This window comes from Colossoma macropomum, unplaced genomic scaffold, assembly GCF_904425465.1.
Source record: "Colossoma macropomum unplaced genomic scaffold, Colossoma_macropomum, whole genome shotgun sequence".
Lineage (NCBI taxonomy): Eukaryota > Metazoa > Chordata > Actinopteri > Characiformes > Serrasalmidae > Colossoma > Colossoma macropomum.
In genome coordinates this window covers 7,344,565-7,371,960 of record NW_023494793.1, presented here as the reverse complement: position 1 = coordinate 7,371,960, position 27,396 = coordinate 7,344,565, and the positions used below count along the sequence as shown (strand labels likewise).

The following is a 27,396-nucleotide window of genomic DNA, read 5'->3' as shown; positions in this document are numbered from 1 at the left end:
AACGCCTCAAATGTGTAACCTGAAAAATTAATGTTACTGATTTACTGTTAAAAGTAAGAAAAAAACAAAACAAAAAAGAGTATATGGTTTCTGTGCGTGATTTTTTTTTTTTCCTTTCTTTTTTATTTTTAGGACCTGCTTGCTGTTGTGTGAGTGTGAGTGTGTGTGCGTGCGTGTGCGCGCTTGTGTGTTTGTGTGTGAAAGAGAGGGAGTGTATCTTGTGAGGAATTCAGATTTATATAATCATATAACAAATGATTCATGAGAATATATGACATACTAAAAAATTACAAGACAAGCGTTTGTCACCCCTGAAAATGAATATGCATTGTATGGAAGGTCACTATCTATCACGTTCTTAGATTTGATCATGGTCATTATTAAAATAATACTATATGTTGTAACTGGTGTTCAAGGGCTTTGTTTTTACCAAGTTGTCTTTTGCAGGACTTTTTAAGGCATGCATAATTTCTTTACATTTTCTTCTGTGCCATCAAACGGTGTGTATTTAAAGTAGTGTGTAAAAAACAAGTTCATATTCACCCTCCTGTGATAAAGTTACAAATTAATGTAAGATCAGCTTTACATCAATACCATGTTGGATCAAGGCAGTTATGTAGTCAGGCTGGGTTTTAGCTGGCATGCTTGCATTACGCTAGCCAGTATGGGACATTGTACATTCCTACAGTTCTTCTGATGATATTTAGGTATATTAGCATATGCCTAAAGAAGGAGGTCATGTTAACATCCCTAAAAACCTACCAAGAAGTCTGAGTGGCCAGTTACCATTACACAAATAAGGTCATGCTTTAGTTTTGCTCATGTGGCTGAAAGACTGCCTAAATTGATAAATTTAACCTGTGTTGTTGAGTCACAAACTAGAATGTAAAATCTGCATTACAAAAACACAATTTTGCATCACAGAAAGTATTTAGTTAGACTAGGTTTAAGTAGCATAAATATATTTCATTATAAGCTAGCCAATATGAAAAACAGAACATTCCTCCAGTTTTCCAGTGACATTTATATACCTCATGGGAAGATGAGAGGTATAGGTGTAGGTAGAGGTGTGTATATACAGGTATAGGCTATACCTAAAGAAATAGGCCTACTTTATCCCCAAACACCTTATGTTGCTGAGAGTAAATGAAATCTATGAGAGGCCAGTTACCATTATACAATGGGCCCATTTCACTGTTAAATATGTTGGCTGTTCAGGTGAACTTTCCTTTAATGTGGATAATAGACTCCCTTATCCAGCTGCTTGCGAGGCTGAAATCATACTGTTGCCAGTATACCCAGGATTTTTTTTTTTTTTTTTTACTTAGCAATGAAATGATTATACTATATTGTACATGAGTCGTCCTGTGCTGTATTACAGAAGCTACCTGGCAGATTACCCTTTATACCTGTAATAGCTGTTCCCCTTTTTTACATGCTGAAAATTATTGTTTTTGAGCACATATCCCACAGTTCTCTTTTTGCGTCATCTCTTCAGGTAGGCTACAGTGGATTCGTCTGTGAGTTTTAAGCTGATGCACACCTGGGCTGATTAGGGGGACGGACAAAAACAAACAAAACTAGTTAGTCAAAAGTAACAATCACCAACACTGAACATCCAGGCTTCCGCTTTTTCTGCCCGCCCTGCAAGACTTAAACTCCACTGAGAATCCCTTGCCCTATTTAATAAGCAAAAAAAAATAATCATCCCTTCTGAGTTTTGAAGTGTTTCCTTTATTGATGTGCTCTGTCCAGCCTCTACCATGTTGTGAAGGGCAGGTGCTCTACAATAAGCCAAGAGTCTGAAGAAGACAAAGGAAAGTAAAAGTGATCACTGAAATTCTAGTAGTCATGGTCATTTAGAAAACATTTTATTAACAGGCATGAAGAAATCAAAAATGAGATGAGCAGTAAGCAATCTTGCTGGCATTCAGCTCTGCAGAGATTAAATATAGATAGTACTTTAATTTAAAGCTCTTAAAACTGTCCAAGCTGAGAATTGCACAGAAGCAAATTGAGACTCCAAGCTGAACACTCTCCCTCTGTTATACTGAGTAATGGAGTTTACTACTCGTATCATATTACTAGTATTACTAGCGTTAGTAGTAGCAGTAATACTAATGTATTGCTACTAGTACTATTACTGTAATTGGTCATTTTGAAGAGTATTAGGATATTGCTAGCCACAACAATTGCATAAGAAACAGATCAATGGACCAACATCAGCACTCACTGAGTGAAGGTAAAAAAGAACACACAATACATTCAGACTTACTGTAAACCTGATCTCTGTGCCTTTACCACAGAGCTTTAAGTTCAGAGCTCATTAACCATCTGATGCTCATCTCTACCGCAGTGTGAGCAGATGTATGAAAGGCAATGCTTTTTCCAAAGGGAGGAGGGCATCTCTCTCTCTCTCTCTCTCTCTCTCTCTCTCTCTTTCTCTCTCTCGTCAGCTACTGAATTACTATTCCCATCATGCCTCGCCCCAAAACGGTGTCCGTGTACGACTCTCGGTTCCGCAGAGCTGGAGGACCCTCTCTTGGCATTCACCGCGTGCCTTAATTGTATGGACATTAAATCAAGGTCCGCCGTGAACACGCAGAGAGGCAGAGTCCCGGGGGCGCGCGCGTGCGTGATTGCGCGCGGCTGCGACGAGAAGAGCCCTGAAAGGCTACTGTCTGACATAAATAAAAACAAAAAAGGGGAAAAAATCTGTCGGAAATCTCGTCGAACCGTTTGAAAGCATCGAAACGCGGGAGGCTCAGTGGGAGAGCGGAGCTGAGCAGAGCAGGCCAGCTGCGCATGCGCAGTGGGCTTTGCGTTAGCCTGCACACAAACCCCGCAGCTCCAGTGCAAGCAAACCGCGGCTATTGTCCCTCTTTTTCTTATTGCATCACCGCCGCAGATCACTACAGCACTGGCCTCCAGTCCTCAGCACAGAAAAAGACACCGGTCTGCTCTAAAAACCCGCACCGTCTAAACACGGCTGTTCATTCTCTCTCCTACAAACAAATGATCAGGCTTTTCGCGATCCGCCGGACGTCGAAAAGCGAGTCAGCCGCGTCCCTAAAGGAGCCCAAAAACGCGATCTGCAGTTCTCAGCGGTTTGCCGCAGCAGCAGTGCATCCCTCTGTAAACAAGCCGGATGATCGCCGCTCTCCTCTCAGCAGCATCCTCAGCCGGGCTGCTGTTCTTCAGCAGAAAAAAAGAAAAAAGCCCTCAGCGCCCCTCCCCACTGCAGCCTAACCCCCCCTCCTCACCACCACCACCACCACCTTCACCACCACCATCACCATCCAAAACGTCTGATCGCAGCGAAAAGGAAAAGGCGCGGACGCTCCTCGCGCAGCCCGTCAACAAAATGAGCTCGCGCAGCCGCAGTGGGGCTCGACCGCCCCCCCATAGAAACAAATAACAACAAAAACAAAAAAGTATCCTCGCGCATCCCGTCCTGCGGTGATAGTGTCGCGCGCTGGCCTTTGCCGCCGCCGTCGCTGCTTCTGCTTCTTCTGCTGATCTGCAGCGCAGCCTCGACGCGAGAGGATTACATCGGGACACGGTGACGTCATGACCCCCCCTCACCACCACCACCTCCCACCCCCATGCACACGCACCAACATACACACTCTATAGCCGCTAAGCAAATCCTCAGCAGCAGGATGCCCTTGAAAATCCGCGACGCTGACATTGTGGCAGAGCAGAGAAATCTCTCCACAATCCTCCATCGGAGCTTCAGCCGGCGCAGCTGAGGAGCGCACAAAGGAGCTGAGACAGCGCTCAGTCTGAGCCGGTCATCCGGGGAAAAGCGCAGCAAAATGGATTCGCAAGACGTGTTTACTTTCAAGCATTCTGTCTCACTGCACGTGTGAAACAGCTAGAACGGCTAAAAAAGCTGCAGAGGCTGCACTGTGCATCTAAAATGGCGCATGCAGGCACCTGCTGATTCCTACACCCCCCACCACCACCTCCCCCACCCTCACTGCGCCCATCCTATATATGCCATATCCATGAGGTTAAGAGAAGCCTGACTGTCTGTAGTGCTCCACATCTCACCATGCTTTTCAGCAGGCCTTGCTGGTCACGCTCTGAGGGCTTGCATTAGCTCCGTTATTCTGATTAAGTCTCCCCAGCCAGCACGGCCTTCTCTCGTCCCGGTCCAGGATGAAGCTCATGCTCGTTGAAATGTGTGCTGCTGCAGGACTCTCTGTGTTTGTCTCAGCTTTCCGGGCCCTGTCCTCCCCCAGATCCGAGAGGGAGGAGCTGGCTCTGCATTACAATGGCGCCCCTCTGGTCTGAGGGGCATTGAGTGGTCAGTCCAGTCCGGGGCCTCTTCATTACAAGGCAAAGTGTGCACAGAAGGAAGCCGAAAGAGAGAGAAGAGAGAGGGAGCTTGCCTTTACATATGCACAGATGTTAATGAGCCATGTTGTTTCCTAAGAGAATTCAAAGTAATGGCTTTAGAAAGTGCATTCACTCACACTCTGCTACCCTGAGCTCCTAAGGTAGGTTCAGAAAAGCTCAAACTGGGAAGGTGCAGGTGCAAGCCTGCAAACTTTACCTGGACACACATTCCACTCATACTGCATTCTCCTCTACAGTAGACTTTGTCACCTATCACAAAATCTTTAATCTTTGCCCTAGACAAAGATAGGCAGCAACCTATGCAGACCCCCATGAGCCAAGGGCCCCATGAAAATACAAATTAGATATAGACCATTCTACCGAGGAGGGTTAAACTGCAGTCCCACAGAAAAAAAGAAAAAAAAAGATATTTTTTAAGGATTATGATATGATCTATTTAAACCCAATACCTTGATTGAGATAGAAATATGCTAAATATATATACTAAACCATCATTTATAGTGTACTTTCTGTTGAGAAGCGGCTGTCTCTAACCCTTAAATTTCACCTTGTGAAGATTATTTTTAAAAACAGATGTTTTATTGCCAATGTTTTTATTATTATTATCATTATTATTATTATTATTATTATTATTATTTTAGTAATTTCAGAGTTTAACATTCTGATTATATTTGATAATCTCACTACATTGGCAGATAATTTAGCTTGGTTTAAGTATATTTCTTGAAGGAAGAAACTTTTCTATCTACCAATATTGTGAGATCACTGCTGTCGGAACAAAGCCTCGTATCTCCAAAATGATAACTTTACAGGAGAAGGAAAATGAAAGTCAGTGCAACAGGCCTTTCTTCCAAATCATTTTAGGAAATTTATTTTGGTCCATTCATTATGAAATCTAATCTACACACAATGTAAAGGGCAACAGGCATTTTCAGTTTCCAAAAACTGGAAAATGACCAAACTGTTCAGATAGCAGCAACAAATATTATAATAATAATTATGGTCATTTTCCAGTTAAATTACTTAAAACAAGTAAAATAAGTTATATTAGTTACAAATAAGTTAAAGAAATAAGTGAAAGGATCCATATCTTCATCCAAATTTTCCAAGCTTTTTTGACACAAGAGTTTGATGTAGTATGTAATCACTCTTAATCTTTTAAGATGTACAGTTCATTAATCACTCTATACAGTCTATATTTAGAAACTAAGCTGCAAGAATTTTGAATTCATTGCTTCCGTGATGTCATAAAAGCCAAAACATAAAAAATTTAATATATACACAAAATCAGACTACAGCACTTTAGCCCCACCCTTTTACATTGAAGGTATAAGGAGTGTTTCAGCCTGGATTGTTTTTTAACAAAGCCAAATAAGGCAGCCAGTCAGAACAGAACCCATTTACATGCATCAGTCTTAAAGGCGCAGTAACAAAACCAGCCTGTTAAATTCCAAGACATAAAGAGAGGTTACGAAATGGTCATGTAAGAATTGATTATAACTGTTTTTGTTACATAAACCCACAGAAATGTCATAAGTGACAAAGTGAAAAAATGACAAAAATGAAATACAAGAAAAGTATAGGATATGGACACTTTTAATAGTCTTATAATATTCTTACACCAAACTCAAAATATTAGATATATTGACTAGATTCCTGTCTTTTGCCAAGAGCCTCACAATCATTAAATCCACACCTGTCTGTTACTTAGCACATTAAGATGATGACTGTTGATCAGCCAAAAAGTAACAAACGCATATCCACGAATGTAGTATTGTACAAACTGCATGCCTGAATCATCACACAAGCGCCTTAAACTCTTCAGTATTCAACAATGTCAAACAGAATGGCTAATGTGCATTCTAACACTGACCACCACATGTCAAGGTTTGAAAACATAAACATTAACACTACTGTCATCACATCAGAGCTCATGGGCACTTCTCTAAGTCGTGTGCTCATTTTAATGATTAGAGCTTCAAGCAAATTCAACAAACTTTTACGTAACCACATGGAGATGAGTAAACATACTGCACAGCTTTAGGAATTGAGCCTAATCTCTTAAAAATAAAGGCACCAAAGTCTTTCTTCTGGGCCACCGTTTCCAAAACCTGGCTCTTTAGTACCTCTGCTCTGCATACTTTTGTGCTTTCTTGCTGTAACCCACCCAACTCAACTCAGAAAAGGGCTTGTTAATGAACTTACTAGTTGAACTACAAGCGGAAGAGCAGGCAAAACATTAAAATGTGACCACGGCCAGGGTTGAGAATCACTGTTCTGGAGATGCTAAAGAAGAACTAATGTTGCTTCCCAAAAGAAACTTTAAGTGGATGCAAAGTTTATGTACAATGTAACATAATATGCCAAAAGTGCAGCCCGTGAGCCAAAGTTGGCCCATTAAGATGTTTTGATTTGGCCCACCAGTAAGTTACCCTAACCCCAACCCCTCACCCAATTTTAATGCCAGTTACTATTTATCCAAAAAATGTAGCAAACTGGGGAAAAACAAAACATGAAATGTGGTCTGTGTAAAAGTGGCACATTTACATGGTATATTTTCTTTCCAATATAATAAACATAAATAGAAACTGTACTAAAATTTGCAGAAAAATGCCATATTTAGGTTTGTTTTCTGTAGAGGATAGGGTAATATATTTACATACTTAGAGGGTCGATTTGTTGAATCTTCACTTAAAAAAATGATCAGCAGAGGTCTCAAACCCCAAAAGTGATCAGTAAATCCTTTCCTTATTTACTGTCTCTCAGCCCCTTCCATTCTTCTCCCACTGCCTTCCACCCTCCTCATCCTCTCTTTCCCAAATCTTCCTCCCACGTGCGCATACATATCTCTCGCTAGCACGAGACCCACTCTGCCCCACATGTCTCGGATGATTGGCCCAGCTGCTCTGCTCAAATTCACCATGGCAACCACAAATCTGTCGCCCGGCAACGGGCTTCTCTTTCACCCCACTATCTACACCGAGACCCCCCCTCTCAACAGCGAACTGTGTGGCGGGTGTCATGAGGCGAAAGGGTGAGGGTGCTATAACGGGCCTCTGTGCTTTAGCATGGACGATCTGTAGGGTGACTCAGGGAGGAGGGCAGAGGAAATTTGCCTTGTTGGTTTTTGTGGTTTTTTGGCTATTGCTCAATACACATTTTAGAATATGAGCTGAAAGGGTCTCGTATTTACAATAAGATGTTCTTCAGATCTGGATAAAGCATGATTTTATAGGCCCACCCAAAATGACTAACAATGCCAGTTTGTGTTCAGTGTTTTGTTAAAAAAGATGATTCTCCAAGAGTTTTTAGTAAAGGCAATGGTTCTATATAGAACCTTTTTGAAAATGGTTCTATAAAGCACCAAAAAGGTTCTGCTATTGTTATGATATCAAGCTTGTAATAATAGAAGAACCCGTTTTAGATTACTATTTAGAGCCATTTTCAAAGAGGTTCTATACTGAAACACACACAACACATTCTCCATCAACCTGAGGAACCATTTCACTATTTAAAGAACCATTTAAGCATCACCTTTAAGCATTGCCTTCATTAAAGAACCTTTGAAGAACCCTCTTTTTTTAAAGTGTAGCATATTGTCACTGTTTTAATAAAATATTGTGTCTTTGAGATGGTAAATTTAAACAAAAAGGATGAAAAAAATCTATAATGTAGCATAAGCCTTTAAATGGCCAGGGCCCACTGGAAGGCCCCAAAGTTTTATTACACACTTCTATAACCTAAGAATAGCTCAACCAGTTTGCATTGAAGTTCCAGTAGTTACTGAATAATAAACCTGGGATTTTAAAGGGTTATTAATGAGATTTCATTCCATGTAATTTTGGACCATTTCTATTGGTCCACTAAGCATGGCATGTTCACACAATGCAAAGGGTAGCTGACACCTTCAAATAATGTGAAACAATGAAAAGGGAAATTTTAAAAGGTATTAATATAGACTGATCATTTAGCCATTTTATGTCAATCTGCAAACATATATGAACACTAAGATGTTAGATATTAGTACAAAGCTCAAACCTACATTTCTCATTTATATGTGGTATTGTTGTACTTTAGATTTGAACAAGGCCAGATAAAATGAAGACATCAGTCACGCAGTGAATGTTCTTTAGTTCTGTTTCTTCATAATTCACTCTGACATTTAGTCAAACATTTAGACAATACTGACATTTAGTCCTGCAGATTTGTTTCTGTTTTGATGAATCACTACTGAATCACTTTCTTCACATCTGAAGCATATTCACAGTCTGCCAAATTCAGTAAACAGAGATGATGAGCATAGTTTTAGCCTTGACTTATTATTTTCCTCCCCATAGCATTCAAAGAGTTGTATATAAAATGCTGTATGTCTGTTTGTGACAGTATAGGATATAAGAGGTTTTTGAAAAGAATAAGTTTTATTGATCACAATATAGCATTGATACAGTGGGGTCCAAAAGCCTGAGACCACTGTTGAAAATGCTTCTATTTTGTAATCCTTCTAATTTAATGCAGAGTTTCTGATTACAAATAATATTATTAGCATCACAATTTGAGCGAAAAGTAGAATATTTGAATGTTTACATGAATTTCAGAATTGCTCAGTATTTGAAGTGCCCCCCTTTTGCTTTAAAGACAGCGTGCACTCAAACAGGCACGAATTCCTTAAGTTCGTGCGAAAGCCTCTGATCAGTAGATCAAATCCACTTGAGTGTCATCCGAACACGTTTTAATGGAAGGAATAAGACTAAAAAAAGTCTTTTTGTGCATTGTTTCACAAATTTGCTTCAATTTGAATAGTGATTTAGAAACAGTGCACAATTTCTAATATTTCTCCTTTTATTTATTATCATAACTTTCTGTAAAACAACTATCATAAAAAAAAAAGAAAATTCTCAAAAATGACACTATAATGCATTTTGGACTGCAACCCCTCATTTATATACAGGCGCAGATTATTTGTGCCCTGCGCTCTCAGACGATGCTCTCATTAGCTTGAGGGCAAAAAGTCTAAGCGCCCCTAGGAGGTGGAAGGTCATATGCAAATGTTGCTGTGAGGGTGTGTCAGCATCTGTGCGTTTGCAAATGGGTGTGTCTGCCACGCTTATGCGTGCTTTAATTTCCATATATTAATATATCAGTTACTCGCAGGCCGCATCCCTCTGCCTATCTATTTCTCTTAGTCTTTGTTCATCGAGGCTTGTGTTACCCCTCCCCCTGTACACGGCTCCTGATGTGGGCAATGCTTTGACTGTGTTGTGTGATATTTGTGTGGGCTGTAGTTTTTTGTTTGTTGAAACACTGCTGATTTTAAAGAGCCCATATCCTACATTTGTCTTGTATTTTATTTTTTCCTTGAGGTCGACTTATTACATTTCTGGGGATTTATGTACTAAAATGGTTATAATTCATTTTTACATGACCATTTTACAACATTTCTTTATCAGTTATATTAAAGAGGGTGTTTTTTGTTACGACTACTGTTTGCTTACAAGATGAATGAGCTCTGTTCTGACTGGCTGCCCTGTATTTTGTCTCATTCAAAAGCACCCAGAGGTGTAACACTGCTTAGAACTTCAGGGTGAATGGGCAGAGCTAAACTGATATAGGCTGAATAGGTGGGTGCATGTAAGTGAGTTGGCTCTTGTGACATCACAGAAACAAGGAAATTAAAAACAGGCTATTAAGTCAGTATGAACTGGGTAGTGAACAATATAGTTTTAAACTCTAAAAATGTTTAGATATCATCATCATCATCATCATCGTTGTTAACCGCTTAGTCCAGCTAGGGTCGCGGTAGCAGTTGGGAGAGCAGAGAATCCCAGACGACCCTGTCCCCCGCAACAGATAGATATCACTTCAAACTAATTTATTTTGAAAAAGTGAAGGAAATTTGGTCTTCCATTAAAGGTACCTTTTAAGGTACATCCAAATGTTTACTGTAACATTTTTTACACACAGTGTTTAGATAAGCTGTCTCCCTTTTTTGGGGTCCCCTTGATAAGTGTGACATTCAAAAAGCACCACTGTTAAGGAAGAGAACGCCTATTGTCAAAAATAACCACACTGAGTTTGGCGTTTAAACATTGGTGTTTATTGGTTGCTGCAAATTTTCCTCAGCTTAACTAAACATAGTAACATGCTTAAAAAATGTTACAGTAACATGTTTAAAACCTAAAGATGAGATTTATAACCCTGAAAATAAAGGTGCCCAAAATGTTTCTTTACGTCCATAAATGAAGAACTTTTCGTTACCCAAATACCTTTCAGAGGTGAGTGTGAAGAACCTTAGTGGACTTCAGATTATAGTCAGTCCAAAAAAAAAGTCTCAAAATTGGTAACTTTCCAGGGGATGGCTTAAATTTCATAGCCATTACAGAAGTCACATGGTGAATGAATACCTTAAGGGTCTTAAATTCCAGTTCCTGATGAATGGACTAATATAAATACACCAAAAATTACGCAGAATGAAATCTTACATTAATGTACAAGCTATGTTTTTCCCTTCTCCTATAAAGTTACAATTTCAGAGATGTGAGGTTTTGTTATGAAAGCAATGATATTCTTGTTGTAGGACCATCCATGAGGTCATTTCTGTACCCCCACACCAAGGTGATGCTTTGTGATTCACTGATCTCTTTGCATATTTATCACAAAAATGAGTAATGTTTACAAGAATACTGTTAGCAAAAACAAATTAGACCATCAACGTTCCCCCATTAAACAGATGTGTTGCTGGTTAATTCAGAATGCTTGATTGCATTCCATCAACCCCCCTCCTCATACGGAGCATTCTAGAAACAGCCAGCGTCTCATTTCCAACACACATCCATTTGCATTTGCAAATGATGACTAATTAATCTGACTCATTTAGGGCATTTCTCACAAATGGGAGGAATATTGTCATTTATTATAGCATCTATTAGACAGAAATCAAATCTACATACAAAGACAATCAGCCGCCCACTGCCCCTTTCTGGAATTAATAGAGGGGGGGAAAGAGAAAGCGCAGTAAGAAGAGAACACTGGGGGGATGGAGAAGGGTTTAAGAGAGAAAAAATGCAATTTAAGAAATAATATGTTTTACAAGAACGTATCACAATCTGTTTGGTTCTGCAACACGTCTATCATCCATCAGCATAGCAAGTGAGGACTTCTCTTTTTTTGACTCTCTTGGTTTAAAATAAACCAAACATGTCAAATAAAAACAAAATTAACTCCAGAGAACAGGTGATGCATACAAAACGTAGAAACAATGCATGTAAGATCGAAAGGGAGATATACAGAAAAGTCTTAAAGCGGAATTCCATTTTTTTTTCAAAATTTCTGCATAATTTAATGGTCAAGATGTAAACAAAGTCATTTAGAGTACTTTGATGTGGAATGGTCCATTCTTAAGAAACTTACCAAGTCAGTATTGTTCACACTGGTGGTGATGGAAACCAGATGTCTGAGTTTGATGCCTTTAAAAGTTTCCTCACAGAAAGTTATCACATGAAATTGTTATGAATATGTTGCCTGACGCCTGAGATGCTGTTTTACGATAGCGTTGAGATCAAGTTTTGGTATTAATGTATTTTCAAAATATAATTGAGGTGGAGGGGTACATGCAGGGAGTTGTAAAGCAAAATAGTCCCAAAAGAAAACTTTTTTTTTTTTCAGATTTACCACTTTTTTTTTTCAACATTACATTTAAAACTAGACACATGTGGGTTCACTTGAGGTTTTGAGCAATAAATAAGATGGCTAAATTTGTGTTGTAGACTTCACAGCCCCTGGTTCCTATGATCACCACTGTAAAGAAAATGTTTCTCTACAGTGAACTATTTCACAAAAAATAAAATGACTTAAAAACGATAGAAAATTGAAATTCTCCTTTAAAATGCATTTAAAAAAAATGAAGAACTATCCAAACATCATGAAAGATGATATGTGTGAAAAGTCCACCAGCACTGCTGTCCCTGACCCACTCAAACCAGCACCACATACACTACCATGTCAGTATCATTACAGTGTTGCGAGTGGTCCACCATCCAAATAATATCTGGTTAGCCAGGGGCATCACTAGAGGTTTCTGTATAGGGGGCTAAGCCTGTATGAGGGGAGTCTAGGGGTACGGTCTCCCAGGAGCATTTTTAAAGGCCCTAAAATGTCTGTTCATTGTGAACCTTTACGGCAGCAACAGCCTCAAAATGTGTCAAAAAATGTGTATTTGTCAAGTTGGCACAGAGTAGGTCTGTCTCTTCATAGTTTGTATTAAGCACAGAGCCAGTATGACTTAAATACTATATATCCATCCACTTGAAACAGGCACAGATCAAGCAAAGGTACTAAAGTCAAACAATACAATATCAATATCTCCTCTCTCTCAGATAAGCTACAAGATCCTAATTACATTATTCAAATACATAGATTATAGATTAGTTCAGTCTCAGTTGGTGCCATCAGAAAGAGTGTAATTTTGCTCACTAAACTCCATCAGATCTGCTCCTTCAGTCCTGTCAGTCTCCTTCAGCTTCTTTCTCTCCCTCTTTTCCTGTGTTCAGTAATACATTATTTTTGTCAAACTGAGATTTATAAGAACTCAAAGAAATAATGAGAGATTAATTGATCCATTTGATTTTTTTAACTTGTAAAAATGATCTGACTGGCCTTCAACGGACCTGCTGTCTCTTAATTTCCACCTACAGGTTAAGGATTTGAGGGATATAAATCTGCATTATGATCAACACTATATGACCTTTTCACTGACATTAACTTACTGTAAACAACAATATATGGCAAATACTGGAGTCATTGTTTCAAATACTGAAGTAAAATATTAAAAACAAAGAATATAAAGAGCTGTCAATTACCTGATTTCTAACCCTCACTCTTGAAATGAACATATGATAACACAAAAACCTTCACTTTGTAAGTGCTATTTGGTCATCAAATTACCACCGCAAGTGTTATATAGCACCAATCCAACAGCACCCTTCCTCCCACGCTGGGCTAAATCTCAAATGGGTCCCTGCTGGGATTCAGCCACGTCCATACTTGACAAATAGTGCACTACTTGGATGTCAAGGCTAGAATTTCTAAACTTCTATTGCTAGCACACTATTTAGGGAGTACGGAACCATTTGGGATTCACCTGGGTTTACGCAACGTCTGATGGAAACACATATGAAAACGTGTAAGCCATTCAAGTGACATTCTTTAAACCTTTATATTGCTGTTACAGTGAATCATACCATAAGTACCTTAAATTAAGCCTGTGATATTAATGATGGAGTTTAGGCTGTTGGCTATCTTTTAGCCTGTTATCTAGCTGACCAGCCAGCTCTCGTTCGGAAAATAAGTTGTAAGTCCCTCAGTTTAAGCAGAAATGGGTTCTTACTTCATCAGTACACTCGGTGGTCCATGTGAGCAGCATGAGACTCAAAGAATTTTAGGACCGGAACTCTCCGTTTTATAATACTGATTTTCTAATTGAGCTTTTATCCAAAATCTTATCTTCACCTTTAGCGGTTGCAGACTTGCATTGCTTTGCAGAGCGGGTACAACCAGAGACACTCCCCCAGGTCTGATATGATTGGCTTACAATTAACAAGGTCTGATATGATTGGTCGAGCCACGGGTTCCACATTTCACATTACCTTAGTAAATCTGTGGTAGCACAGCACAGGCAGCGCTGCATTAGAGCAGCAGCAGTGCCTCCCTCAGGTGGTGCGCTGCTATTATATAATATTGTGAAGTTGGAAGCGCGAGTGCATGGTTGACACATAAAGAATGAATGAAAATAATATATTATAGATGATTTAAACTAGTAATGTACTGTCCTAGCGACACCCCTGTGGTTGATCAGTAACTGACCAATGATGCATGGGATAGATTGCAGCTGAATAAACAACATATGGAACACAGTCAGTAAATGTACACCTACTTTACATGCCCAGAAGTTTCCACACAGTCCTTGTAATTCAGCTACCAAGGTGTACCCATTGCTAGCACAAGTGTTTAATTGTGCACGGCTTGTATGATCTCAAAAGAAAAGCGCTGCCAAAAGAAAAGGGTTCTCTGGAGCAGCCACACCTGTGCCTAAGATCACTGAATGCCAAAGTATAAAGCCCATCAACACTGGGCTGCAGAGCAGAGGAGCTGTATTCTCTGCAGAGATGGAGCTCCATGCAACACCTCTGGGCTGTGGCAGACTAGAACAGAACCAGAACTGATCATTTAACATCAGTGTCTGACCTTAATGCTCTCAAGACTGAATGCAATCAAATCCTCACCACAATATTCTGACACCCACAGTGTATATAGAAGACATTTAAAGTAGGAATTCCATCTTTTTATTTCTGTATAATTAAGTCACTAAAATGTGTACAAAGTCATTCAGAGTGGTTTGGTGTGAAATGCTCCATTCTAGAGAAACTTACCAAGTCAGAATTGTTCACAGTGGTGGTGAAAGGAACCAGACATCTGAAGCGTTCGATGCTTCTGAAGTCTCCCTCACAGAAACATTATGCGAAATGGTTGTGAATATGCTGCCTGATATCTGAGATGTTGGTTTTTGATAGTTTTGAGATCAATTTTGGCCTAAAACATATTTTTCCAAATTCATTCATGATGGAGAGATATGTGCAGGGTAATGTGAGGCAAAATAGTCCCCAAACAAAACCACTTTTTCTTATCACTGTTTAACCATTTACAACATCACATACAGAAACTGGATGTAGATTCACTGGTTAGCATTGGATAGCAAATAAAATGGCTATATTTGTGTTGTAGACATCACAATCTCTTGTTCCTTTCACCGTTTTGGGTCAGCATGTTTCTCTCCAATAATCTATTTCACCACAAAACACTCAATGGCTTTGTTTACACCTCAGCCATTGAATTTTGAAATTTTAGAAATTTAGAGATTAAATTAAGGTTGTGTGTCTAATAAAATTTCTATTAAAATAACGAAAAAACCAACACTTGCTAAGAAAAGAGCCAGTTTAAACTTGGCAGCAGGATTGTTTTAAATCCGGTGAAACCTGATATAATCTCTTTAGCCGGGATCACAGCCTTGTTTTTGATAACACTGTTCATGAACAATAACAGTACTACCTCAGTGACGTCATCTGTTCTCAAAACAATATGACCATCTCCAAAGTACCATCACTTCGGGCCAAATATTTATCATCAAGCTACCGCAGGCTGTTTGCTTGTTTTGTCCTTCCCCTGATGTGATTGGACAGGCTGCTAATCCCTGAAACTGCTCCACAGTGTTATATAGATCGCGCGGAAACGGCTCAGGTGCACGAGCATCACAGCGGCGTGTTTTCCTGAGCAGAATGGAAACAAGAGGAGGAAGTGAGTTGCCCCAGAGGTCTCAACAGAGCACCTGCCCGGCTCACAGAAAGGGGCCAGGGACCGGAGGGGTCCCTAGAGGTCGTTGGGAAGAATCAGACCACGCTGACCACTCTGACCACTCTGATCCACCGGGCAGTGACGCCAGAGGCTTCCACTTTCTGGACGGACCGCACAGGCGGAGGAGCGCGAACGAGAGGGCGCGCGCGCTACGCGTGAACATCAACGCGCGCGAGCGCAGGCGCATGCACGACCTGAATGAGGCGCTAGATGAGCTGAGGGCCGCCATGCCGTACCGGCCAGGACCCACAGCTAAGAAACTGTCCAAGATCGCCACGCTGTTGCTGGCCAGAAACCACATCCTCCTCCAGGCGCGCGCGCTGGAGCAGATGAGCAGGATGGTGGGGCAGCTGAAGTCTGGACACTGTGTTAGTGCAGGAGCAGTGTTAGTGCCGCAGGAGGCGACAGGCAGCGCGAGTCCCTGGACAATATGATATATGATATGATGCTTCTGTTTCCTTTGTGACATTCTTTGATAATTTGGCCATTTATTGTTTCTGTTGGGTTCTTTAGAGCACTGCCACACAAGAACTTTTGCTTTCCTTTCAGTGGATGGTTCTTTAGAGAACTGTTTTGTAAATGAGATGTGTGAACCTTTCCTAAGAAGGTATGGCGAGGCCAGGAATTTTCTTTTTGAGAATGTTTTGAGATAAAATAGTGAAATGTGAAATCTGGCCTGTGTAAAGGTGCATTTTATATTTGGTGCCCAGTCCTGGCCCTGGAGATCCACCCACCAAGTTTGGCTCCAACCCTAATCTAACACACCTAGTTCAGAGAAAGAAAGGCCTTCAGGGGCATCTGAACATTAGAGACAGATATTAGAGCCAGATGAGGATCTGAACTTTCCAGAGTGGTAGATCTCCAGGACCAGGATTGAGCCCCCTGTGTTGAAGTAAATAAATCAAAATAGTGCACAAAAATTTGCAGACAATTACACATTTAGGATGTTCTCTGCACAGGAAATGTTAACTCATTTTCACTTATAAAATCAACAAAACATCTAATTTGACCAGGGCTGTTTAAATGTTTGCATCCAACTGTATGCTGGTGAGAAGAATATAGTTAGATGAACACAGGTTAATTTAGGTTCCTGATTTCTCGGTCCACTCAAGCTGTTAAATGGATTTGTTCAATTCCATCAGCAGCGTAGCTGATTTACTTTAATGAAGGATTGATTATGTAAGATATGTACTGGATGGTGATTATAAATACTGGACTTCCTTGAGGAGAGCTTTGGAAATGGTTAAGCTAACACTTTGTCTCACTTACACACACATTATCTATGCTGCTTATTCTCCTGGGTCTTGGGGGGTGCTAGAGCCTATCCCAGCAGTTATCGGGCCGAATGCAGGAAACACCCTGGACAGGTTGCCAGACTATCACAGGGCAGACACAGACATACATTCACACCTAGGGGCAATTTAGCATCTCCAGTTTGCCTGACTGCATGTCTTTGGACTGTGGGAGGAAACCGGAGTACCCGGAGGAAACCCACACAGACACGGGGAGAACATGCAAACTTCACACAGAAAGGACCCTGGTCGCTCAGCCAGGGAATCGAACCCAGGCCCCTTCTTACTGTGCCACCACTTTCACACACATAAAGTCAAAATGTATTGTGTATTTGCTTGTTTGTATTTATTTTTATTTTATTTATTGTATTTTAATGTTCATTTTTTAAAAAATAAATACTTACTGCCCAGATAAATGGCTTTGCATTCCAATTTCTAATAATTTAAACAAGAATAACTTCACATTACTTCAAAGTATTCATTTAAAAACTTTACTTGGTCTTTACTTGGCTGAACCCTTTTCTCTCCTTCATGTGAGTTTCTACCAACAGGGAGCTGATGATACTGGACAACAACTACTGTCACAAAAATCTGCCCTTAAATGTTCTCCAATGCATTCTAATGCATTTGTCATTTACAATAACTTTGTCATTTACTAAGCTTACATATAGACTATTAATTGAATGTTGATCATTAACATATGAAAATTATATGAATTCAAAGTGGCGGCACAGTGGCGCAGTGGGTAGCGCTGTCGCCTCACAGCAAGAATGGCCTGGGTTCGATTCCTGGCCAGGCGACTAGGGTCATTTCTGTGTGGAGTTTGCCTGTTCTCCCCGTGTCTGCGTGGGTTTCCTCCCACGGTCCAAAAACATACAGTCAGGCTGATTGGACATGCTGAATTGACCCTAGGTGTGAGTGTGTGTGACTGTGTATGTCTGTCTGTCTGTCTGCCCTGCGATGGACTGGCGACCTGTCCAGGGTGTATCCTGCCTTCTGCCCAATGACAGCTGGGACAGGCTCCAGCACCCCACCATGACCCAGAAGGATAAGCAGTTTAGATGATGTATGTATGTATGAGTTCAATGTTCACCATTAACATATTGTATATTTTTTTCTGCCAGTATAAAAGACATGTTTTAACATATGTTTTTAAGCAGCAATTTTTATGTGTCTGTATAGACAATGATTGAAGTTCTATCTGAAATATTGCTAAATACAAACTGCATTTGTACGTGCAAATGTATATGTTTCCACATTAACAGTGCATATAGAACTTTAACATGAAAACATTCATTTTAAATGAAATTGACTAATTGAGTCCTCGAGTTTTTTTCCCCCCAAGTGTCATGCCAACTTATTTAGCCATAAAAAACAATATACTGTCACTTTGTGACAAGTGACATGATGAAGAATAAGTGACATCACTTAAATGATGATGATGATGATGATGATGATGATGATGATGATTATGATGTCTTCAGAGGAGCCAAGTTCGAAAGCTGGTCAGTTTTGCTTTTATTTAACGTATAATTAATAATTTTTGTTTTCTCCATCCTTGACAGGGTCTATCAAACATGACATGTCCAGCCCATCACAAAATTATACTACTCAGTGTTATTTTGCACAGTAATATAAAAATGGTTAGGAAGAAAAAGGAATGTTTTTTTTAATACAATGCAATGTGTAATCAGAACATATGGATGACAAAAATATGTGATTTCTTGACATTAGCATGCCCATTTGGCTCTGATCTGATGTGGAATGACTCTGGAAAGCTCTCAGCACCCTTCACCCAGAGACATTATCAGCATGAAAGACACAAACTAAGCTCACAATACATAATTTTTTTTTTTTTACGAATACTCATTTGATGAGCTTGTAATGAGTCTAAAGGACTCCTAGAAATATTATGCAAAAAGATCTGTTATGCTGTGATTCATTGGAAAGCTCTCATTGTTACTAATCATAAAATTGCAACCCACTTAACAAAATTGGGCACGACTATCTTTGTATTATTATCATAATAAAAACAATCCCATTGTTGTTTACTTAAGGTGAATATTTTCTTTGTTTTTTTTATTTTAAATATGGCATACAATATAATTATCAAACAAACAACAAACACATTACCATCGGGTCAGTCTGGATGTAATACCTAGTTCAGAAGTTAATACCTTGTTTTTGTCTTATTCTTGGAATGAAAAACAATAGATGATCTCAGTAATATCATGGACTATAGAGCAACACTAAAATAATGCCTTCTTTTTATTCGGATTGCATCAGTAGATGGATTTTGGAATAAAGGTGTCAGGCCCATATGGACATAAACCTCTTTTTTGCCACTGTCTTTCATTGCTTGTTTTGGATCAGCGCTGTGTGCGTGTGTGTGTGCAATAAGAGGATTGGGCAGATATAAGCTCATTTAGAAAGGTGAAGTTTATAAGGCATTAGCAGCCATTGTGTTTGATATTCACATCATTATTGACTGACTTAATAATAACAGAAAAAACAGATAAAAAATACATAGCTTGACAGCTACAGACAGGTGAAGTAAAAAGAAACACTGTTTTTTGTAAGTAAGTAAGTAATAATAATAATAATAATAATAATAATAATAATTTTGAAGTATTATAACTTTTAAGAGTTCCAAGCCTTAGTAAATGACAAAGTTATTGTAAATGACAAATGCATTAGAATGCATTGGAACCCAACATTCTTAGCACAAATGTCTATATAAAATATAGAAAATATTTCTGGTGTTACATAGAGGATTTTTTTAAGAACTCCATATAACAAATTATAGAACCTTTAGGTTCTATAAAGAACTATGTTTTATTTCTTTGGACCATATGAATGTAATATACAGTATAACGATCAAAACCTTTGTGATCACTGTTGAGGAAACTGTACCATAATTAGAATGACACACATAAAAAGAATCATTTTCTGAGCTGCAGGGAACCATTAAGCTTTCAAACGGTTCCTTAAGTCGTTATCGTTCTGTTTTATAACCATTGCCTTTACTAAAGAACCCTAGAAGACCCCTTCTCCCCCCACCTTTTTTAAGAGTTTTCAGGATATAAATAAAGAATAAATAGTCTCACTATTATTTATTTAGCAATTCGGTTAAATAATTAAAACTACAAATAAATCATTTTAATTCGACTAAATAATCCAAAATGGTCGATTCTTTTCTGTTTAGCCTTCGACAGCTTATCTTAAACCACCTCTCAGCTGCCCTAAAATACCACCCAGCAGTGCTTACTTACCCCTCAAACCAAACTAGATATTCTGTACATGATCTGATTAGGTCAGCCCCCAGAACGCTTTTAAAGTGTCATTGGAAAGGTCTTAGCAGGCGATACTGTGTTTGCAATGCAATTTTAAAAAATAAAAAATAATAAAAACTATAGAGCGCGAGTGACTGTTAGATGATTTAGCGGTCTACTATTTTTTAAAAGAACGAATATAAAACATACAGGTAGGAAGAAATTATTTATGTCACAGTAAGAAACCATACATTCGTATTATTTACAGGATTACATCGAGTTTAACACTTGAATACTTTAAGTAACGCTCCAAAAAAATATCTTCTGGAGACATCGAGAGCATTTCAGCCAAAAGAAAGGACAATTAGACCCATCACTGGAGTAAAACCCACCATTGACTTAAATTATATCTTTATCAAACTGTAAATAGTATATATGCTGTAGTTTTCTGTATCCCTTTTCGCAATAAGAAACCCCTGCTTTTATCAGAAATACTGCTGATTCTGTGACTGTAACTGGCAACCCTGGCACCTCTGCCACAGCAACCATGACATCACAATTCTGACCAATCACATCGCTCAACCCAAGTCTCGTTACGAAGTACCGTCTGCTATCGCGTGAACTCCGTCTCAGGCCCGCTGCCATCGCGAAGAATTATTTGTAAGTATTTTATAATAACCGAACGTGCTTTGCACATTAATCCAACACAAATTAGCGGCTTATCGGATTGTGTTTCTGCACGTACATTTTATCTAAAGCCACTCGAGTAATGTCAGTGTCCGGTCAAGCGCACGAAGAAGCCCGCATGCCAGTTTTAGGCTTCAATGTTTTGCTTCCTCTCGAGGCCGCAATTAGGTTTTTTCATAATAGAGGAAAATCTCGCTTGAGTTATTTTTTTCTCATTTCTTGCCATTAAATATGTTTGAAGATACTTGGGGTAGCTCTTAGCTGTACCGGCGCTGTAATAAAATCAGATAAAAACAGCTGAGCAGGTAGAGGTTTCTGCCTCTGCGTTTACTTCAGCAGCTAAACCGCGAAAATACGAACTCTGTACTGACTGCAGCTCGTTCAGTCACTGATGATCCTCAGCAGCTGTCGCATGTCGGGAAAGACGGCGTGTGACTGGATTATAAAGGGGAATTCCCCCAGTTTTTCAAAGGTTTGGCATAATTCTGTCGTTGCGATGTAAACAATGTCATTTAGAGTGGTTTGGTGTAAAATTGTTCGTTGTACAGAAAGTTACAGACTGAGATTTCTTTACAGTGGTGGTGATTGGAACCGAAGGTCGCGGTGTATACAACATAAATACAGCCACTTTATTAACGTTAACCATTATTATCCAAAACCACCTGTGCACCTACGCTTGTCTTCTGAGTTTTATAGGTAATGTTTATGATGGTAAAATAGTGGAAAGCTGAAAAAAAAACTTTTTTTTTGGACTATTTTGCCTAACAACGCCATGTGTGTACCCCTCCGCCATGAATGGATTGAAATAAATGGATTAACAAGACGTTTTAGGTCAAAACTTTATCGTAAAAGTATCGTAAAACAAAGTCTCAGGCATCAGGAAGAGTTTTCATAACCATTTTGTGTAAGGGAGCCTTTAGAGGCATTAAGGCATCTGGTTCCTATCACCAATTCTGACTCAGCAATTTTCTTTAGAACAAAGCATTTAATAACCAACCACTCTGAATGTTTCCATCTTAATCGTTTAATTATGCAGAATTTTTAAAAAATTGGTGGAGTTCCCCCTTAAATAACAGTGACAATAGAAACAGTTAACTTACAGAGCAACTGACCTTATTGAATTGATCAATTGTGGCAATGAACTGATTAAAGATTTTCAGTTTTATAGAAGACTGAAGCCACGTGTCCATGATGAGCTACGATGAAAAGCCTGAAGATATTACGAAGGAGGAATGGATGGAAAAACTTAACAATGTGCATATTCAGAGAGCAGATATGAACCGCCTCATCATGAACTATTTAGTAACAGGTATGTATGTTGGTGGCTGATTTTACGTGAGTAGATAAACTCAAAAAATGAGTCTCGTGCATCATTTCTTTTCTAATATTTGGTTATGATTCCCTTCGCCAAATTGCAACCCTGTCATGTTAGGATTACAGCAGTGTCTTGATGTTTCCTGTCCATTCTAGCCCACTCCTCCAAGAACTGGGTGCACACTTTAAACAGAATGTGTGTGTGTGCCTGTTTCAGATTGTCATCTGCTGTTCTATATTGAGAACTGGGATTGAGGCCTGGTGATTTTGCTGGTCAGTCAAACTGTCCCAGTGTTCCATATAGACACCCTACAGTTGTCATCCTGGAATGTTGGAATGTCAGTGTTCTGCTTGTGCACGAAGTACAAATAAGTGGAACAGTGGGACAAAACAGATAAGAGACCACCATAATTAAACTTTAAGGCAAATGGATGCCAAACATCAGAGATGAAATGATGCATGCGACTAATTTTTTGTGTGGGGAGCTTATGTTAGTCTCCTTTTATTCTTTAGCTTTTCTACTGCAGTAAGCTACAGTTCTGGTGAGTTGCTTGAGCAATTTCAGCCTAACGGTCTAACACACAATGACTTCCTTATCTTGAATACTTAATAGACTGCACAGCAAGTTGCATTTGTTCGCAGTGCTGTGATTTCATGACGTGCACAGTGGCTGCACTCATTGGATAAATCCTACTACTTTGCTTCCTGACATTTCTTTTGCACATGCACTGTTTATGTAACAAATATGACTGAATTAAAACAAGATTCCTAATGATGTTCTGTCTCACAGAGGGGTTTAAGGAGGCTGCAGAGAAGTTCCGGATGGAGTCAGGCATTGAGCCCAGCGTGGATCTGGACTCACTGGATGAAAGGATTAAAATCAGGGAGATGATTTTGAAAGGGCAGATTCAGGAGGCCATCTCCCTCATCAACAGCCTTCATCCAGAGCTTCTGGACACTAACCGATACCTGTACTTCCACCTTCAGGTAAACACATTGTTCTGTATAGACATGCTAGGAAGAAGTGTCCTTTAGCTAGTTAATATGGTATATATGGTTCTTCCCTATTGCAGCAGCAGCATTTGATCGAGTTGATTCGTCTGCGGGAAACGGAGGCTGCGCTTGAGTTCGCACAGTCACAGCTGGCTGAACAGGGTGAGGAGAGCAGGGAGTGTCTGACTGAGATGGAGAGAACTTTGGCCCTTCTCGCTTTTGACAACCCTGAAGAGTCACCCTTCGGAGACCTCCTCAACATGATGCAGCGGCAGAAGGTGAGGGTGCCGCGTGTGTGTGTGCTAGATCCGACAGATAGAAAAAAAAATGTTCAGTGACTGCTTGACTGGCATAAGAACATGAAACCAGTGCAATTTTCCTAAATCCTGAAGACCTTAGACCTGTTCATTATTAAATAAAACAGGACAGTTTAAAATAATATGGGTGGGAGTCCAGGCACCTTATAATTAGATAAGATTTAATTTTGATTCATGGTGCCATGCAGGGGCATGAAATTTAAGCCTGAACCCAGCCCGTATCTGAGGCTTTGAGACCCCACCAAACCAGGCAGAAATTACTGTTGAATTTGAAATCCAAACCTAGCCTGAGCCCCCTTGCATGCACTAACAGAGAAGGATTATCATAGACTTTATATAGACTGTGATAGGGATGCATCGATAGCAATACTGGTATTGGGTATCAGGCAGATGTCGTGCTCATGTACTTGTAATTCACTGACACCAACATTCCAATACCAGCTGTGTTGTAGGATGAGTGTACGCTGCTGTGCTAATGACCAAACGCAGTCAAGGAGGTTCTGTTCTCACAGAAAAGTGTTACTGACTCAGTCACAGCCGGACACAAAGCTGTCGGCCACTTCAAACATTTTACCTTGGCGGATTCATTCTTGCCCTACACTGTGTGATTTTAGACCATTGTAGATGTTTTCAAACATCCAATCCCAACCGCTTCCCCAGTATGGGTGGAGACACGTAAGCCAGAAAACAGAGCTGAAAAAAAGTTGACATTTCCAAATATCCAAATATGTGACTTTTCTCTGTTTGACTGACTAGAATAGCGAGCTATGATCATTAATACTGTGATTTATTAAACTGTCTTTGTAAAATAGGCTGTAGACAGACCATATTGTCCTACCATGTACATCACCACCTGCTTTTAGCTTCAGTGCTCAGTCTTAGCAGTGCTGCTCAGTTTCTCTTTGCTCAGAACTCTGTGCACAACATGTTATTTTGAATGAAGCAGGTTTATTTGAAATTGTTCATAGATAGAGCATTTCACATAGCATGGACATATTGTTCTCGTACAGTGTGAGAATATAAATCTCAGGCTTTGTCGGTACATGTTCAAACATACAGTGTGAGCCACCAAAGTGCAAGATTTCTAAAATCACACAGTATGTGTCTGGATTTAGAAGACCATAAACTACAGCTTAACTAAACCGGCCAAACAAAATACTTCAGGCATAAAAGTCCACAAGTGAGCTCCTTGGATGTGATGCCTGCTGTCACTGTGCTACAGAGACAGGAACTGTTGTATGCAACGTACTTTACTTAGAGCTGTACAGAGGCGCTTTTCTGACTTGCAACAAAACTCTCTTCTCCACTGCAGCGCTACTTGATCCAAGGTAACCAAAGTAGCATAGCTAGCCAATGCACACTATTTAAGACTTGGAATTGGCAAGTACTAAAAATATGTACTCATACTTGTACTCTGAAAAAAATGGTATTGATGCATCCCTAGACTGTAATGTGATGAGAGAAGAAAAGAAAATGCACGAGAGTGTGTGAAATGTACATTGGCATAATCCTTCAAATAAAAACACATCAACATTGGAAAAAAAATCACTCATTAGAAAGCAAACCCAAGTTGTGTGTGAAAAATTGACCCAGACCCAGTCTGAAACCAGGCTCTGGTAGCAGACCTCTAGACAGGATGCTAGGTGCTTTGCTTAGTTGAATGTAGCCTACTTATTTTGCACTTACTGTGTCTATAGGCCTACGTCTTTGTTTCACCATCTAATAGGTGAAACCAAAATTTTATTTACGCATAAGCCATTATAAAAGTCCAATTGTGGCATTTTATGGCATTTTGTTAATCAGTGCAGAATCTTCTAGTAAATATTACTGGTTTCTTGGTGCCATTTTTGCCGGTACTGTAACCTCAGTATTGACTGATATATGAGTCAGGCCCTAGTGTGTAATAGGGATACACCAATATGGCAATTGTGTGATGATGCCTGATATTGTCCATACACATACCTGCCGATGCTAACACATATCCCAATTTCTGCATTTTATATAAATGTTTTAGAATAGTTCAGCACAGTAACCCAGTGTCACCTAAACATTCTGCTTTTCCAGAGTACAATAAATACATCATCAAATATCAATTTGAAATATCAGTCAAATCTAAACATCTGTCTGATGCTGATAATGTTTTTTAAAGCAAATATCTGCGGATACCAGTGTGATTGAGGTATTGTCATACACCTCTAGTATGTAATCAGGAGTATGTAATGAACAATAGCATCTGTGGCAAGCTGAGCTCGGTTAACCATACATGTCAAAGCTTCTGCAGACATAAAGCTTAGGTGCTCTGAATCCCGTCCACAAGGTGGCATCATTGTGTTGAAAAGCATGGCTGCAGTTCTCCAGTTTGATGCTAAATAATACTTCTGCTTCTCATAGGTTTGGAGTGAGGTGAACCAGGCAGTGCTGGACTATGAGAACAGGGAATCAACACCAAAGCTAGCAAAGCTGCTGAAGCTCTTGTTATGGGCACAGAATGAACTGGACCAGAAAAAAGTCAAATATCCCAAAATGACAGACCTTAGCAAGGGCACAATCGAGGACCCCAAGTAGAAACTGATACACATGGACACCTATGCTTCCCCTCCCCCTTTTATTTATAAGCAGTCACTGACTGGACTGTATATGTAAATCATATATATGAATATGAATACGTCTTTTTTTGATGCTCATACAAAAGAAGTAACTTAAACAACTGTATAAGGTATTTTTGAGAGCAGATATGGTAATCAAAAAAGTAAATATAATCAGCTTTCTGAAAAATGACATTTGCCATCCACCCATTTGCAGATTGCAAATAATTCTGTAGTATTGGTCTGTTTATTTGTAAATATCCAAGTCATTTTTATTTTAGATACTGGCATTTTAGCTTCTGTTTGGTCACTTTTTATTTTTGTTTTTGTGTTCATTCAGTGCAGTTTTTTATGCCTAAATTAGGCCACAAGTTAGACGGGTAAAATCAGTTAATGGTTTTAAGGAAAGTGTTAAGCTTTAAAATGTGTTTTTCTATATAAACATTTCCAGGATTGTGAAGCTAGCTTTGGTAACGTTTGGTTGGTTTGGTCCGCTCTGGAAAATGACACTGAATTTGTCTGGGTTTTATGGCCGATTTGTTTTGCGTTGTTGAATGGAACGAGATTGACTGGTTTGTCCTCTCACCCATATTTGATAAACCTGTGCTCATGCTGTGCCTTGTGTAGGCTAGGGTGTGCTTTTTGCATTACGGTGTGTGTGAAGAATTCTAGCCTTGTGTTTCCACTCGGAACGGAAACAGACCTACTCGTATGGGGAGCAGAAGATTATGAATATTTGAAGTGGGTGAATGGGTGTTTTGGATGCTTTTTTTTTTTTTTAAAGACTTCACAACATAAGCTATTTTTACTTTAAACGCACATATTTATATTGTCGTTGCAGTCACTACGAAGCCACCATGCCTTGTAAAACTAGGCTGTATCCCCTCTTGTCCTTATTTTACATTTATTCTTGCTGCTGAAGTTCGTAGTTAATTCATACTAGACATTGTTGTCATCTTTAGTATTATTTATTCATCAAGAACACATTTCCCAGCCACTCCTGTTTTTAAAGTCCGATTTACAGGTACAATAAAACTTTTCTTTTGAAACAAATGTGTCTGACTATCAAGGCTGTTGCATTCCCCTTCCTGCTTTTCATTCTACTGGAATAAATGCACCATTATGTAGGATACAGATAAGCTTCCAACGCACACTCACCAGTGCTTGG

At 39.5% G+C, this 27,396-nt stretch overlaps 1 protein-coding gene across 1 annotated transcript; it reads left to right on the top strand.

The window, feature by feature from the left end:
* The first annotated feature begins 20,900 nt into the window (after positions 1-20,900).
* On the top strand, positions 20,901-27,277 carry gid8a (GID complex subunit 8 homolog a (S. cerevisiae)). Its single transcript, XM_036578326.1, has 5 exons — positions 20,901-20,992; positions 22,180-22,328; positions 23,124-23,320; positions 23,407-23,604; positions 26,035-27,277. The coding sequence occupies exons 2-5, from the start codon at positions 22,208-22,210 to the stop codon at positions 26,206-26,208; spliced, it is 690 nt and encodes a 229-aa protein (XP_036434219.1). The 5' UTR covers positions 20,901-20,992; positions 22,180-22,207; the 3' UTR covers positions 26,209-27,277.
* The last annotated feature ends 119 nt before the right edge of the window (positions 27,278-27,396 follow it).